Source organism: Pseudopipra pipra, chromosome 4 (assembly GCF_036250125.1).
Source record: "Pseudopipra pipra isolate bDixPip1 chromosome 4, bDixPip1.hap1, whole genome shotgun sequence".
Classification (NCBI taxonomy): Eukaryota; Metazoa; Chordata; class Aves; order Passeriformes; family Pipridae; genus Pseudopipra; species Pseudopipra pipra.
Window position 1 is genome coordinate 1,505,866 of NC_087552.1, and position 15,378 is coordinate 1,521,243.

General features: G+C 47.5%; 1 protein-coding gene and 2 long non-coding RNA genes across 3 annotated transcripts in view; 1 reads left to right on the forward strand and 2 right to left on the reverse strand.

The window, feature by feature from the left end:
* Positions 1 to 5,898, reverse strand: CCNG2 (cyclin G2). The gene is made up of 7 exons (XM_064651389.1): positions 5,503 to 5,898; positions 4,434 to 4,571; positions 3,345 to 3,595; positions 3,122 to 3,200; positions 2,942 to 3,040; positions 1,939 to 2,144; positions 1 to 1,819 (listed from the first exon to the last, which is right to left on the reverse strand). Exons 1-7 carry the CDS (start codon positions 5,611 to 5,613, stop codon positions 1,687 to 1,689), a joined length of 1,017 nt encoding a protein of 338 aa, XP_064507459.1. The 5' UTR covers positions 5,614 to 5,898; the 3' UTR covers positions 1 to 1,686.
* Positions 4,951 to 15,054, forward strand: LOC135412628 (uncharacterized). The gene is made up of 4 exons (XR_010429795.1): positions 4,951 to 5,402; positions 6,641 to 8,040; positions 10,400 to 10,692; positions 11,318 to 15,054. It is a non-coding gene; the product is annotated as an uncharacterized LOC135412628 (long non-coding RNA).
* Positions 7,138 to 15,378, reverse strand: part of LOC135412629 (uncharacterized) — a 20,053-nt gene continuing 11,812 nt past the window's right edge. Inside the window, exon 4 of the long non-coding RNA XR_010429796.1 lies at positions 7,138 to 7,612. This is a non-coding gene — a long non-coding RNA (uncharacterized LOC135412629). The remainder of the gene's footprint in view (positions 7,613 to 15,378) is intronic.

A 15,378-nucleotide genomic window follows, 5' to 3' on the forward strand; every position in this document is an offset into this window, starting at 1 on the left:
TTAACAAATACAGCACTTGGTTTATTTTTGTTGTCAACTGAAACAAGACTCAGTAGGTTCCTCACCCAAGGACTCCTGAAGGGAACAGAGACTTGCAGCAAGAAGTCTTCAGAGGTTACAGTATTTGTATCATACAGAGTACACAATAAATTACTATCTACATGCCACAGACCTACAAAAAGTTACATACAATGTAAAAAAATACAGTATTTTCTGCTCGGTTTTTTAATTTTAAATTTTTTTTTTCTGTACATTTTTTTAATTTACATTTTCATATACATTTTTTGTAAACTTTTTTTTTTTGTGTGTGTTTTTAGAAAACTGAAATCACATAACAGTTATGGACTTGCACAGCATCACTCTTACCTTCCTAAAGCAACTCTTGCACCTACGGAACAGCTTTTAAGCTTGTTTGCTCCTTCATTTCTACTTTGGCACCACCACAACCTCACACCATGATTCTGAGCTCATTTAATCTGCTTTAGCCATGTTCTCACCACGGAGAGACACCATCATACTTCAATTTGTGCTTTTGATAACACAGTTCAGAGGAAAAACCGTTACATTAACTACTTCACCATCACATTTACCTGATATTACTGCATTAATACCAACTTCTCCTGCACTAACTGCTTCACATCAGCATGCAAACAAGTCTGATTATGACTCAATCAATAACATGAATATACTGAAAAACAACTACAGGGGTTAAATATTCAAAGGAATGTAGACTTAGCAGGGTTTACCATGTTAAGAAGTCTAAGCTAATAGCATGGATTGACATGTTAGGATTGGAAAGACATTGAAGTATACAATGTGGATTTCAGGGTAAAAACAGCCGTATTAAAGGAAACATGAAATTACTCCTGGCCACGCACTTTGTACTGTCTCAGTAAGAACTAGATTGACTAGAAAACTCCTGCTGACCACACACACTCCTGGTGTGAAATAGGGATCCCTGAAGTTAATAAAAGCCAAGCTTCAAAAAATTGCTACTTGGAGTACACAACTCAAGACCCTGCTGAAAAGGAAAAGCAGTTTGTGTTTGGCCCGTTGGAGAGTAAATCATTCCAGCCTGGCACTACGTCCACACACCATTCCACACAACCTACTCAGCCTGCTGGATCTAATCCCACCGCAGCAGGGAGTGGAGCTGCCCTCCAGAGGGGCTCCAGGCCAACCTCCTGCTCAAAGCAGGGTCAAAGCTGAATTCAAGCCAAGCCTGGGTGTTTGTCATGCTGAAACCCAAGAACATCCCAGGACAAGGACTGCACAGCTCCTCCTGGGCCAATCCAATGCTTGACTGTCCCCATGGAGCACATTTAAATTCCAGGAAAGCCTCTCACTCTTGCTCCATGCTTCTCAGTCAAGGCCCTGAAATCAGCTCAGGTGTTGAGCTGCTGAGGGGTTTGGACCAGCAGGTACAGGGCTACATTCATGGCTGCTGACAACAGAGCTATACAAGAACTCTTTTTTTTTTTTGCTGATCTGGGGACCTGAAAGTGTTTTGTTTTTAATTCCTTAAAATTACAACAACAAGAAAAATCAAGGCAGGCATTCAAAGCACTGATATACCACAGCAAGTCTTTGCCTTAATACAGTTTACGGGTTACCACCTTATTTATTATTGCCAAAAGACTCTATGGTGCATTAGAGATCTCAACCTAATACAGTCCAGATGTAATGCTAAGACCCACAGCTCAGAGTCTGCCACTTAGGTTTGGGTTTGAGTTCAAAGAAGAAGGTGCCTTCCAGGTCACTGGGAGGAGAACTGCTCAGGCTTTCCTCTCCGCTGCTCATGTCTTCACAGGAGTCTTCACTGGAAGGAACAGTGGGAAAGGTCATTTTAACAAAGCCTAGCGACAGGGAGCTGCCATGAACACTACAGGAAAAGGAGAATTCCCAACAAATGAACCAGGTGGTGGCAGTTTTACCGACCTCTCGCTCCCGTTGAAACATCCCCCCTCCGGAATCGTTGGCAACTCGGGAACGCTGTAGTAGCTGTTCTGGAGGTTCTGGGCTGTTCGTCTGGAAACTATCCAAACCAGCTTCTTGTGGTCAGGCTTGCAGCACTCAGGGGAGGAATACTCTGCCAGGCATTTAGAGACCAGCTCCCTCCAGTAAAGTAGGTCACCATCGCTTATCTGAAAAGAAACAAAACCCAAAGAACTTATTTAGTCTGTTACACACGGGCTCTAAAGATAAACCCTCCATCTCACCCCCCTGGAAAAAACATCACTCAAGAGAGAAGTGAGTCATGACCGTGATACCTTTGTCAAAGTTGCTTCTGAAGGTGAACTCCCACCAACTCCTACACACCTCCCAGCCAAGGCCATGTTCAAGTCTGAGTTGACAAGTTTGCCTGTCAAGTTGTTAACGTTTTCATTATCACTTCCCAAGGATAAATGAAAGAAAGGTTATTCCATTTTAAAATGGAATGAAAAAATTTAAAATTCCTTTTTAAAATGGAATAATACTGTCCTTTAAGGAACTACTTTCACCCCTCAAGAAACTGGGGTTGTACAATTGCTGTCTTTCACACCTGGCCACCCTCTGGGTGAAGAACCTTTCCCTAATATCCATCCTAAACCTCCCCTGACACAGCTCCATGCTGTTTCCTTGGGTCCAGTTATTCAGGCAAAAAAAAAAAAGAATAACCAGCCCAGCAGTCCCACGAACAGACTGGAAGTTTCTCCAGAACACACAGCCAGAGCTGCACAAGTTCAATCAGCTGCCTGTTAAAGCGTGCACTGCACGGGCACCAGCTCAGCAGTTCTCCTGATTTTATACATTTTTTAATTGCTTCCTTCAGCTGATGCCAAACCCAACCTCTAAAAACATACTCAGGGACCCAGCTAAGGGGTCCCTTAAATGTAACATCTTCCATCACTAACAGTGTCAGCCCCAGCAACTGGACAAACAATCCACTGGCAGTATTTACCTTTGAATGCTTCTGAACACGCAGAAGGATCTCCAGCAGCTCAACAGATTTCAACATCTGAACTTCCAGGGTGAGAAGGCACAAGGCCAAGACAGATGGCTAAAAGGACAAGGAAACAGCACTCAATATAAAGAGAATCATAACCCTAGCCAGAAGTTAAAGAAAACTACTTCTACTTACTTTTGCTTTAGAGAAGACCAGACGGCAGTTGCAAGCTTTCAGCTGTGCTTCCAACTTGTCCAGATTCAATACTTCTTTCCTGTGAGACACCCAAGAGGAGAAGGAGGTGGATCAACAAGCATTCCATTGTCAGGAAGTAAAAAAAATTGAGGAGCTGCCTCCTCTACAGCCAACGCTGTGACCCTTTGGGAGGGAATCAGGGGGGCAAAAAGGGCTCACTCACCTTTCTGAGGTATGACAGAGTACAATAGTATGGTACAAGTGCAAGAAGGTTAAGGCAGTAGTAGCTTTAAATTCAAAGTGCAACTTTTCTGAAATGATCTTTTCCATCCGTTTCAGGTCGGACACAGTGCATTTACATTGGCTGATGCGGATGATCTCGGGAGCGGCGGGGATGTTGCATTCCTCCTCCACGACACGGGCGGCCAGCTGGATGCAGCAAACCCCAATGCAGGACAAGTGCTTTGGCTTCACCTGAAAAAGTACAGGGAGCACTGTGAGTACTTCCCTCCCCACGAGCACCCTGATTGCACGGCAACAGCGCCCGGAACATTCCCGGTTCAGCAGCCAAGGACTTGCTTATCTCAACTAAACCTGCCCTCAGCCAGCTCCTCCACCGCCCCCAGGCAAACCCAGTTGCAGCAGTGCAGCTGGAGCACAACCCAGCTGGCAGAGCCCACCAAGCAGCATCGATCTGCCAGGGCAGAGGAAGTGAAGTTGGAGAGCTGAGCAGCCTCTGTTGGGGCTGTTCCACATCACTACACAAATCCACTGCAGTGAGAGCTGTAATTCCTCACTTCCCCGAGCGGCAGTGCTCACCTTCCCTCACTGACAGCCCACACAGATCCAGTCTGAGCCTGTTCCAGGCAGCCCCATCCCTCCACAACTTGCTCCTGCCTCTGCTCTTCTCTCCCACCCGTTTTGTGCCACCTCAAGGACAGTCAGACCACAAACCTGATGCAACTTCAGTTTTTCTGCTGATTTAATAACAGGGAACTGCTTTAGGTTCAGATTTCCTGCCTTAAACCAGCACAAACACGATAAAAACAACCAGGAAATTTATCATTTGGTATCAGTTCCAGAGCTAAGTTAAGCTTTAGCACAGTACCCAGAGACAGTCTGGAAGACAAACAGGTTTCTTTTTCTTAATTCCTCCTTTCTTAAACATCTACATGGCAAAGGTTACAGACTTATCAGAGAAATAAATCAACCTGCTTCTTGTCTTTAGAGGTAAAAGAACTGTGCTCCAGGTTTCCAAAGGAGACTCCAGATCTGTTGCTAGCACAGAATGAATCAACAGCCACACTTGTACCTTCATAAGGGCCAAGAATCTGTCCAGGATGTTGACAGCCAAAACAAACGTTTCAGTTGCAAATCCAAAGAAGTTGGTCAGGCTCCAAAGATCTTCCACCTTGGCATTCCTTTGTCTTGGACACAGAGTGTTTTCATTCTATGGCAAGACAGACAAAGTCAGGATTATTCTGTGGCAGCAGCAGCAGTGACCGGGACCACACACCCCCTAAATCATCTTTTATTTATATCAAACAGAAGCAATTTTTTTCCTCAGATACTTTTATTTCACTTATCTTTAAAAAAAAATTAGACGCTTGAGATTCCAATCACACCCAAGGTACAGAGGTTACAGCCAGATCCTGAGTCTCACCAGAGCAACACCCAGCACAGCCACATTTCCAATTCTTATGTAAAGGCATATTTCAGACTTATTTACCAAGTGCAGGCATACACAGTGGCTCCTGACCTTAGAGATGACCACACAGCTGTCTGCCTGCGCGTCAATATTTAAGGAACAACAGCTCTGCTTTCACAACAAACAGGCAGCCTCGTTTCAGGGACTTGCTTTTGTTAAACATTAGGGCCCTTCCCCCCCAAAAAAACCCTCCCAGGCACCCGATAGAACGCAGCCCTCCCTGAACTCCGAGGAACTTTGGTCTTTTACGTGGAGATGTTTACGGTCGATTTACATTTTGCTGTCGAAGCACCGAGCGCTTCTGGGTTCGTTACCCCAGACCTCGCTAATGAAAAGCCGCTTGACATCCCACCTTCCCTGCGGTGGCAGGAGGCTCCCCTGATGAAAACAATACAGAACCGCTTGCTCCTGTGCTCACTCTAAACCTAAACAATAAATACTAAACGCCTAAATATTTTGCTTGCCCTGCAGGTCGCAGCTCTTGGATAATGCAACGCTAACACCTACGAATTAAGGCAGAGTTAAAACAAAAGGCAAGCGGCGCATAAGGAGGAAAGAATTAACTTTTCGCAGGTAACGCACGTCCACTATTACCTCGAATTTTCTTTAAACCCACGCATTTTCTGCCCCCACCCCCCTTCCCAGCCCAGCGGCCCGGGCCCTCCTCACCCACCTCGGCGGCGGCCTCGATGAGGCTGAGCCCCTTCTCGCGGGGCTGGAACCGTCCCTCCAGCTCCAGGTGGAGGTTCAGCTGCTTGAAAAGCCACAGCGCCTCGCTGCCCATCTTCCCCTTCCTCCTCCTCCTCCTTCCCCTCCGCACCTGGGAAACAAAGGGGCCCCGCAGGCCGGGGACGAGGGGGCGCCGGGCCCCCCCCGCGGCCCTTCAGCGCTCGGGGAGGGGGAGGCGAGCCCGGCTCCCGTCACCGCGCGGACGGGGGTGGGCTCGGCCGCTGGCCCCGCATCCAGGCAGGGCGGCCTGGACTCCCGCGGGGAGTCACGGCACCGTCACGGCACCATCACAACACCGCCCCCGGCCGCCGCTGCTGCAGCCCCCACCCCGGCCCCGCTCCAAGAAGGCGGCCCCGCGGCCCCGCCCACGCCTTTTGTTGTCCCGCGCGGAGCGATTCCCGCTGGTGAGGCGGCGCGCGGAAGACAAATAGTCCGCTCACACCCGCGCGGCCCAGCGACGCTCCGAGAACGCCCGGAGGTCCGAGAAAGGCGCGGCGGCCCGGCGGCGCTCCGGCTCGGCGGGGAGCGGGGCGGCACCGCGCCGCTCCGGATGGACGGCGAGGCCGCGCGGAGGAACACGCCGAAGGGCCGCATCGCGCCTTTAAAGGGCCGCGAGCGGCGCCTCGGCCGTTTTGAATAGACCGCCCAAATCTCCCGCGTCCTGATTGGTCCGCCCCGCCCCGCGGGGGGGGGCGTGTTGTTTACTGGCGCCGATTGGCCGCCGGCCGTGGCCGGGTCTCTCCTGATTGGTCGGGCCAGTTCTGCCTCTGCCTCGCCCACAGCTCCGGGCCCCGGCAACCGCGAGGGGCCCGCGCGCGCCCCCTCAGGCCGCGGCGGGTCCCGGCGGGCACCGTGTGCCACAGCGCTCCTCTGCCCCCGCACCGTGTGCCACAGCGCTCCTCTGCCCCCGCACCGCCCGTCCTGCCTTACCCCGTGTCCCCATGCAGGGTAAGGACGAGTGCTCAGCCCCCGCGGGTTTAATGTGTATCTCTTTGGAACCCTCCCCCTCGTGCTGTTCCTTGAGGCTTCCAAACACCCGCCTGGATTTTAAAACCCCTCCGCGTCCTGCTTCAGATCGACAGGTTTACGTACAGCCTGGTGCGGCAGAGTTTTTTGGGATGTGCGCTTCCAAGCTTCCCATCCCGTGGAGTGAATCCAAGGCTCGGTGTGTCAGGAAGGAGATGGTGGATCGGCCCCCAAGTCAGAGGCTGCATCAAAGACCTTCTCAGCCTGCAGCTTGACCAGATAAAACAAAAACCCCATCGTCTGGAGGATTTGTGGGGCTGCCCCAACGTGCTCGTGGTCAAACACAAAGGGATAAATGTCCTAGGACGGGCCCAAACCACAGCGACTGACTGTGTGTACACACTGGAGACAAAAGCCTGTGGAGGCGGCTCCAGCAGATTAGGACTGGGTTTGATCTAGTGAGGTTCCACAGCTCCAACAAACAGAAACTGTTTATGAAATGTCTCGGTCTGGAAAAGCAAATCCGCCTTCTCCACCGAGCCGTCAGCAGCGTTCCTCTGCCAAGCGCTATTTCGAGGCACAGTCCCTGCCTGCTCTGCCAGCGATGACGGCCAACGCTTCCTTCGAGTTTGTTTGGATGCCAAGCGCTCCGAGATTCCCGTAAACACGCACGACTTTTCCTCAGGGTGATTCCTGACGGGGGCCAGCGCTCCTGTAGGTACCACCAGCTGCACCTGAGCATCCCTCCCATCACACGGTGAATGAACCGGCGCACCGGCTGATTTTTGGGGGGGGGACAAAAGCCATTGTGGCTTCTGAAGTGGGAGCTGTGGGTCTGCTCCAGTTTGAAAAATTAATTGTTAACAATTGTGAGTGGAAGAACCGACTTCCGACTGGTTCCACGCAGTGACAACATCCAGGTGACATTTACAGGATGAGGCTCTCGGCTCCAGTCTCTGTTCTCCAAAAGCCCTGGGCGGTCACTCCTTTTATTTCTCCCCACATTCTGAAGTGTATTTTGCCACCACGGATATGGAACGTGGCTGTTCGTCCTCCTCCAACATAGTGGAACATAAGTTCCGGTTTACCTAAAGGACAGAAAATGTTCATTTTGCAAGCACAGAGCATGACAGCTCTAAAAATACCAATTCAGACACCTACTTGAACACATACATTCCTTTCCCTTTACTGATTTAAACCTAATAGAACACACTGAAAAATTATCCTTCAATACATCACGTAACCTGAGGGGGGAAATCTCTTATCAGAGCATGGCTCACTTCCCAAGCTGGGAGAGAAGGATCCCTGCCTCATCTTTGTTCCTCGGTAATTAACTCATTTGTTGCAAACAGCTGAGTAGGATCGAGAAAAAAACCCACCAAACCCCAAGGATCCTTATTGTAAGTGATGGACTCCAGCTTTGGGATTAAAAACAGGGAAAACGAGTCTGCTCCCTGTGCTGTCTGGACCTGGCAGAACAATGGAGTGTTGTGGGAAAAGGAGGAGTCGTGGTGAGGTCAGGAAACAAAATCTGTTGTTGTTTTCTTTTTCTTCACTTACGCAAGGAATAATTTTCTTTCAATGTGGCATTTATTTGGGATCCAGGGAAGTACAAATGTGGGGGGCAGGGGATGAGAAGTGTTTTCAGTGTTCTGAGGAAACACAGTTTATCTGTTCTGTAACGTGCTGTGCTTTAGAGAGCAGCAAGTCCTGCCTGACATTCTTTGGGAACCCAAAGATGCATGTCCCATTAAACTGGGATTATTTTAACCAGCCTTGCTAAACTGTCTTCCAGTGTGGCTTGGCAAAACTTGTCCTGGCATGTCTGCACAGCAGTTCCTCGGGAACAGTTCTGGATGGCTAATGGCTGTGTATTGACTGGCAGGGGATGGTATCAGGGATGCTGATTGGCCCCTGTGGCATGTGGATTTCCACACCAAAATAGGATTACAACCCTCCTGATTAAGCGACAGAGAGTAATTAACACTCCAGACACAAGCAGTCTGCCCACTCTGCCCACCCACGGAAGGAAAACGAGGGTCACTTGGAACAACAGTTCCCTTGAACCACTCAACCAAAGAGCTCCACACCATTTATGGCCACTAATTAATCCAAGTGCTCCACTGCTGCCCCATTCCCCCAGTATGGAGGACAAGCAGCAGTGCTGGCAACTGGAAGGCAGAAGTCACAGAGTTGCATTTCTGTACCAAAATGCACCTATTAGAAAACAGATACAGAGGCTCCACAGCTTTGTGCATGTACACACAAGTATGTATATGTATCTGAGAAATGTTTTGCAGATTCTGTTGCTTTTAGAAGCAGTGGGACCCGTGCCTGGGGATACAAGCTATCAAAAGCCTTTGCACGGGCTTCCCCTCACCAGGCCCTTCGGGAGGAAACATTCAAAGAGATGAAATGATTCATATGTCTGTCAGAACTTAAAACCTTGTTCCCCAGACAGCAGCCCCCGAAGGGAAGTGGCATTTGATCCTCCAGTAGCCATAGGAGCAATGTCCCCACCAGTGCAGCTCCTGTCTGTCCAGAGGAGTGTAATTCCACACCCCTCACCTCGTGCCCATGGAAGTCAGGCTCAGCATTCATAAATAAATGAATTTATTCAGATTTATTACATGCTGCCCACAAGAAAAAAGGAGAGACAGGCTTCCCAATAAAGGAATAAAGTAAATAGGAGGTTGGTGTTGGGGAAGAGGTTCACCGGCCACACGGACAAATCCAGAGTCTGTTAGTCCCAGAGACCACACCCCAAGTTCCAAACAGCTCTTGGAATAAGGAAGGGAGAGGGCAGAAAAAAGAAACCCAGCTTGTTTGCTCAGGAAACTTAGAGCAGAAAGTATTTTGAACTGACAGGACCCAAACACAAATCAATAAGTTTAGGATGGACTGTAAGTTTTCATTTAAATAAATCTGCCATGTACTGATACACATACTTTGCTTACTGAAAGTAAAAGCTGCCTTATTTATATAAATACCTCTATACCAGCACAGCTGCACCACAGTCCCGGGACAAGGCTCCCAAGATGAGATTACTAGAGGAGAGAAATCCAAAAGTGTACTAGAAAATGTCCTTATTCCCAGTAGCTGGCAGAAAACCTGTGAAGCGCAGCTAAAAAATTCAATTGGTTGTAGTGCTAAAATCCCGAACCGTGGAGGAAATTCCAAGCCTTCACTGACACAAAAGGATTCTGTTCCAGAAATAACACCAGGGACAGGCCCCTGTCTATTATTTCACAGCGAGCCCATGTAGGGTGTGCTGGGAAGCACAGAATTCCATGATCCCTGATACTGAGAGCGAGGAAAAGTCTGGAGAGTGTGAGCTGGCTCTTTGGTGAGCCTGTGTTGTCACAAAGGCCTCTCTACACAGAGCTGGAAAGATCTGGAGCAAAGAGCCAACAGTCCAGTGCAACCTATATTTTTTAACATCATCCAGTCTCATTTTGGAGGCTCTGAAAAGGGCTCTGGCATGGGAAGAGGAAGGGGGAACATCACCCCCAGAGCAGTGCAAACCCTCACTTACGGACAGCACCGAGGGGAAGGGACTCATGGTGACTCCACCAGGGCCATGGCAAGAACATCTGCAGTTCTGTTGCTCATGGGTTGTTGTTGTTGTTGTTGCCCCACCTTGTTGAAACTCTGCTCTCTGGGCACTGAGAAAAAGGGAGGAAGCAGGAAAGACTCCAAATGTGTGACACACTTCAGAGCTTACCCAGTGACTGCAATTATTATTCATGACTTCTGTAGGGGGTGGGTTTAGGCACCCTTTGTCTTAGTCCTCCCCGATTCCCATTCCAGCTATTGCCAGAACCCCATACTGCTTCTCCAAGCCTACTAAAATATCTGTCCCTGCCTTTTTTCAGCTCATACTACCAGATGCACAAGCCTGTTTTCTGCAGGAGGACGTTGCAGGCAGCATTTGATGGGCAGCTGGAGCTGCAGCCCCAGTCCTGCTCCCCCTGACACTGCTGCGCAGCGAAGGGAACCTCTGAGAAGCCAAGAGAATGACATCAAATGGCGATAATTTGCCTTCAGTGCAAGTTAAATTGTCTGAAAGGCAGCTGTGTGTTTCAATAGCCTTGTGCTTGTCCAAGCATGACCACGGAACCAGCAGTTTGCTCAGAGGTCTCCTTTAATAACCATTTGTTACTGGAAGGTGCGTTTAATTCACTGTGTATTTCTGTCACTTATTTTAAGTGGGTTCTTTTATTTAATTGACAGGATAATTCTAGGCAGTGTTGTACTTATGGCTTTGGAAAGTTAGGGTTTTTTTGGGTTTTTTTTTTTTTTTTTTGGAAAGGTAGCCGTGCATAATTTCAGGAGGCGTTTTCAAAATCATAGGGATTCTGCGTAAATGGAATTTAAATTAGTCATTAAAAGTTAACCCCTGGAAAAGAAAAAAAAAAAAAAAAAGAGAAGCAGTCACCTTTCTGCCTGTAGAACCAGGCAGCTGCTGAGTAAAATGATTTGGTAGGAAGCACTCAGTTATGAAGGCTGGGAATGGATATTGTAAATTTATTTTATGATTTAACACTTATTTTCTAATTTAACATTCCATTATCTATAACTGGGATTAAACTCTAAGAGGCCTGAGGTCCCTTTGCACAAAGCATCCACGAGACAATACGAAGATACTTACAAAATGAAATACTCCTTTCTCTCCTTTACCACAGTTACTTAAATTCTTGTATGTCATTTGCTAACACTTCTTTGGGACAATGTCCTTTTCACTAATTATAAATACAAAATAACATCAACCTGTATATTCTTCCCTTTATCAGGCAATACAAACACAGACTGTCACAGATGGAAGGTTTTTTCCAACTGTAAATGTAAGTAATTGAGTCTAGAGAAGTGGTTATCCCTACTCAAATACTAGAAGCTGGAGTACTGGAATTCTTGTGGAGTCTGCTTATACTATTCCTGTGCCAGTCAGGAATATTCCATTTCCCCCCCTTGCTTTCCAGATGACTACCTTTAGTCATTTCATGTCCATTGGTGCATAATGTCCTTATTTCCCAATAATTTATACTTTGTTGCAGGAGAGGAAAATTGCTCTGTGCTGGTGTGAACAGAGATGTACAAATTTCCACGCCCAGTCCCACAGATGTTTTCCAAGGAACAGCTGCAAGAACATTTCCAGCATAGTTGTGTCCTAAGCTACCATACCCAGGCACGTTTCACTAACATCCCCTTGACACTTGCCAGAAGAGAGAATTCAGATACACTTTCTCAGATGTACCCTCAGTGAACGTGATCCTGATCCACGTGGAAAAGTGGAAATCACTGTTACGGGGAGGCAAAGGATCCCTGGGAAAAGGCACGGCCACAAGTGGCACAGCAACACCACACACTGGGCAAGGTTATGAGCTCCTGCAGTGCTGATAGCAACTCCCCAGGACATAAACTACCCACTTATTAATGATGATGTCTACAGTGGAGTACAACCACAGTCAGCTGATTAAAAGCAACGGAGAAAAGGAAGGAATTTTGATGTTCTGGAAGGGAAAAATGGAAGAAAACCTGGATATTAATTGACACCCCCCGTGTCATTCACGCTGCCAATACTAAAAGGTAAAATTGGGGATGCTGTTGAGGAGGAGGCACATTCCTATCTGCTGTTGGTGCTCCTGCGTGCTGTGACAGCCATTCCTGGCTACTCATCTATTTTCTAGGAAGAATGCTGGATTTACAGGTGTGATCCCTAGGGAAGAGGGACACAGTCTGAAGGTATTACTGTTACCGAGCGAAATGGAATAGATTCGGAATGGAACACGTTCCAAATAGGAAAGCAAACCGCAGGAAATAGCTGTTCTGGTTGAGAAAATTACATTATGGGGCTGTTTATTTAGTAAAACTAAATCAGGTAAAAAGGTTAATTTAGTGCCTGCAGTTCTCCTCTCTGAATTAATCACTGAATGAGGTGAAAGAGGTGCTTCATTTGCTAAAAGTGAGCACGTATTTCACAGCTCCGGTGGAAAGCAGAACTGCGTCTCGGTGTTTCGAGAAGCTCCGTGCTGGGAACAGATAGGAAAGGGAATCTTGTGCAGCTCGGATACAAGGGTTTGTTTTCCTAGTAAATAATTTAGATTCCTGCTGGTAGGAAGAGCAGGGTGGGAACAGCTACGAAGTCCTCAGAGGCCGTGGGGATGTTCCACTGGAGGTGACACTCCTGTAATTCTGCTGCTGATGGTTTCTGGGGTCAACATCCTTTAACAGCTGCGGTGCAAATCTACATTTGAGCTCAGAGAAACGAAGGAGCCTGCATCTAGTTTCTTTTTGTCCTTTGCCACATATTCTCCAGGAAGACAGGATTATTTTTTTTTTCAAAGGGCAGCTAATTATTGCCTGTAGGAACAAGCACAGCCAATGTACTTATAAGGCAGAGCAGCCTAATGATTCCTATATTCTGATTTCCACACGACTTACTGGGAAAATCAGCATTCCATTGGTTCATTCATTGCACAAAAAAGGGTAAGATTTTTTCAAAACTAACTAATGATTTTGGATAGTTCAGTTCTCACAGAGATCAGGCAGTTCAGTGCTCAAACCCATTTCATTCCTCTGGGAAAGCTCCTATGTGCCAATGATTTTTCTTTGACGAGCACTTCCTCCCTGGAAGCTGAGCAAAGCCTTGCCAGGTCATTTCACCATAAACTATGTTTTTAGGATTCTCCTTGTTACCTTCTGCTGCTTTTCCCAACATTCCACACTTGCAAACTGTGCCTCTCACAAAGAAAATGGAGTTTAACTTCTCTTTGCAGCTTTTGGAAAACCAAGAAATCCTGAGAGTCTGTTTCCATTATTTTTTTTAAAGGTTCTGTTCTTTAAACCAACATCAATATTGCCTCCTCTGGGCTGCTCCAAGCCTGCTTGGATCACAGGCTAGCAATAAATATAGATAAGTTATGTAATGACTGGAGCCAAAGCACAAACACAAGGAAAACCACAGGGATAACTCTGTCACAGAGCGAACCTGAGCAGCTAAACCCAAACAGCAGTTGTTTTTACAAGTTTGCATGTTTCCAGCCCCTCGGGGGGATATTCAAATTCTTGACAAACCATTTGAATATAGCCTCCCAGCCTGCCCAACACGAGGGTGAATCTATCCTTGCTCTGCAGCTGCTGTCTGCACACAGGTTTGAACTCCTCGAGCTCTGCGAGCCCTTGCTGAACTTTGAGTGCACCGAAGTTGGGTGGGTATGAAAATGAGCCTTAACCTTTGCATCCCTGCGTTTAACTGGCTGGTCAAAAGTCAGGCAGGGAGCAGCACTTGGGTCTCCACAGCACCACACAGAGCCAAACCACAAGACCATCCATTTTTTTTCTCTGAAGGGTGTTTAAAAATAGACAGAAATGTCTGCTGCAAGGACACACAGAATCGTAGAATGGTTTGGGTTGGAAGGGACCTTAAAGCTCACCCAGTTCCACTTCCCTGCCATGGGCAGGGACACCTTCCACTACCCCAGGTTGCTCCAAGCCCCGTCCAAGCTGTCCTTGGACACCTCCAGGGATGGGGCAGCCACAGCTTCTCTGGGCAACCTGTGCCAGGGCCTCACCGCCCTCACAGGGAAGGATTTCTTCCCAATATCCAATCTAAACCTAATATCTTTCACTTTGAAGCCATTCCCCCTTGGTCCTGTCACTCCAGGCCCTTGTAAATAGTCTCTCTCCATCTTTCTTACAGGCTCCCCTCCAGCACTGGAAGGCCATAATTAGGTCACCCTAAAGCCTTCTCTTTTCCAGGCTGAACAATCCCAATGCACATGGACACCTCCTGTCCAGCCTCTCATCCACCAGCACCCCCAGGTCCTTCCTATCGGGGCGAGATCCCTTTTCCACATTTCAGTGTTTGGCTGTGAACCCCTGCAACCAAAGTGTTCTTCCTTGGCTGACATGGCCCTTGGGAGTCTTTCCACCACTCCAAGACATCCAGTTTTTTTCCAGGCCATCAAGTCCAACACAAAACACCTGCCTGCCGTTGGACAGTGGCCGTGCTCCAGGTGTGCCTCATTGCAATCACCAAGGTCATTTCTCTTCTCTAGGTTTAATATTGCCTCTTTCCCTGGACAAACACATGGAATTCTTGCTGGCTGCCTCTCTCTCTTTCCCAGCAGTGTCTCTCTAAATCCCTTGGTTGTGGTGACTGCCACAAACTACCAGTGGGATCTTGGAAAACTGCCACAGCTTTACAGACTTCTGAAACGCCGACTCTTAAGCAACGAGTCCCAGAAGAATTAGAATGGAATTGTGAAAGCGGGATAAAATTCCAGCGGGACTTGCCCTTCTCTGCACCTTCTCAGTTTGAAAAGTCAAGGTGAAAATGAATAAAAATGGAAGGGAGCAGCATTTGGCAGGCTTGGATTCCAAGAGCAGTTCACCCCATGCATAGAGGGGTTGCTGCAGCAAAAATAGCCTTTCATTTCAGTCTTATAAGCTACTAGGGAAAGGGTTAAAAAAAAGCCTGTGACAGATGAATTTTTAGCAAACCGATTCAGAGTTAATTTGTCAGGAAATAAATTGAAAAAAAAAAACAACCCTATGCTCTCCCCGTGCTTGATTTATGTCACTGTGCTTACTATCTCTAGAGGAAATCCTCCTTTGTGTGCTGTCAGAACAGCCAATAATTACAGATACTGGAAGGAGTTTAAAGAAAACGAGTTGCCTTTGCTCTGAACTTCTTGCTTTTATCTGTTCATTTCAACCTCTGGTGGTGTGGCAAGATTCTGACACTCCTCACCATGCCAGGATTTGCATGCCAAGTATTTATTCTGTTCCTGGTCTCGGCTATACTATATTTTAACACAGTCCCAAACCCATTTAAAAAAAAGAAAATTAAGTT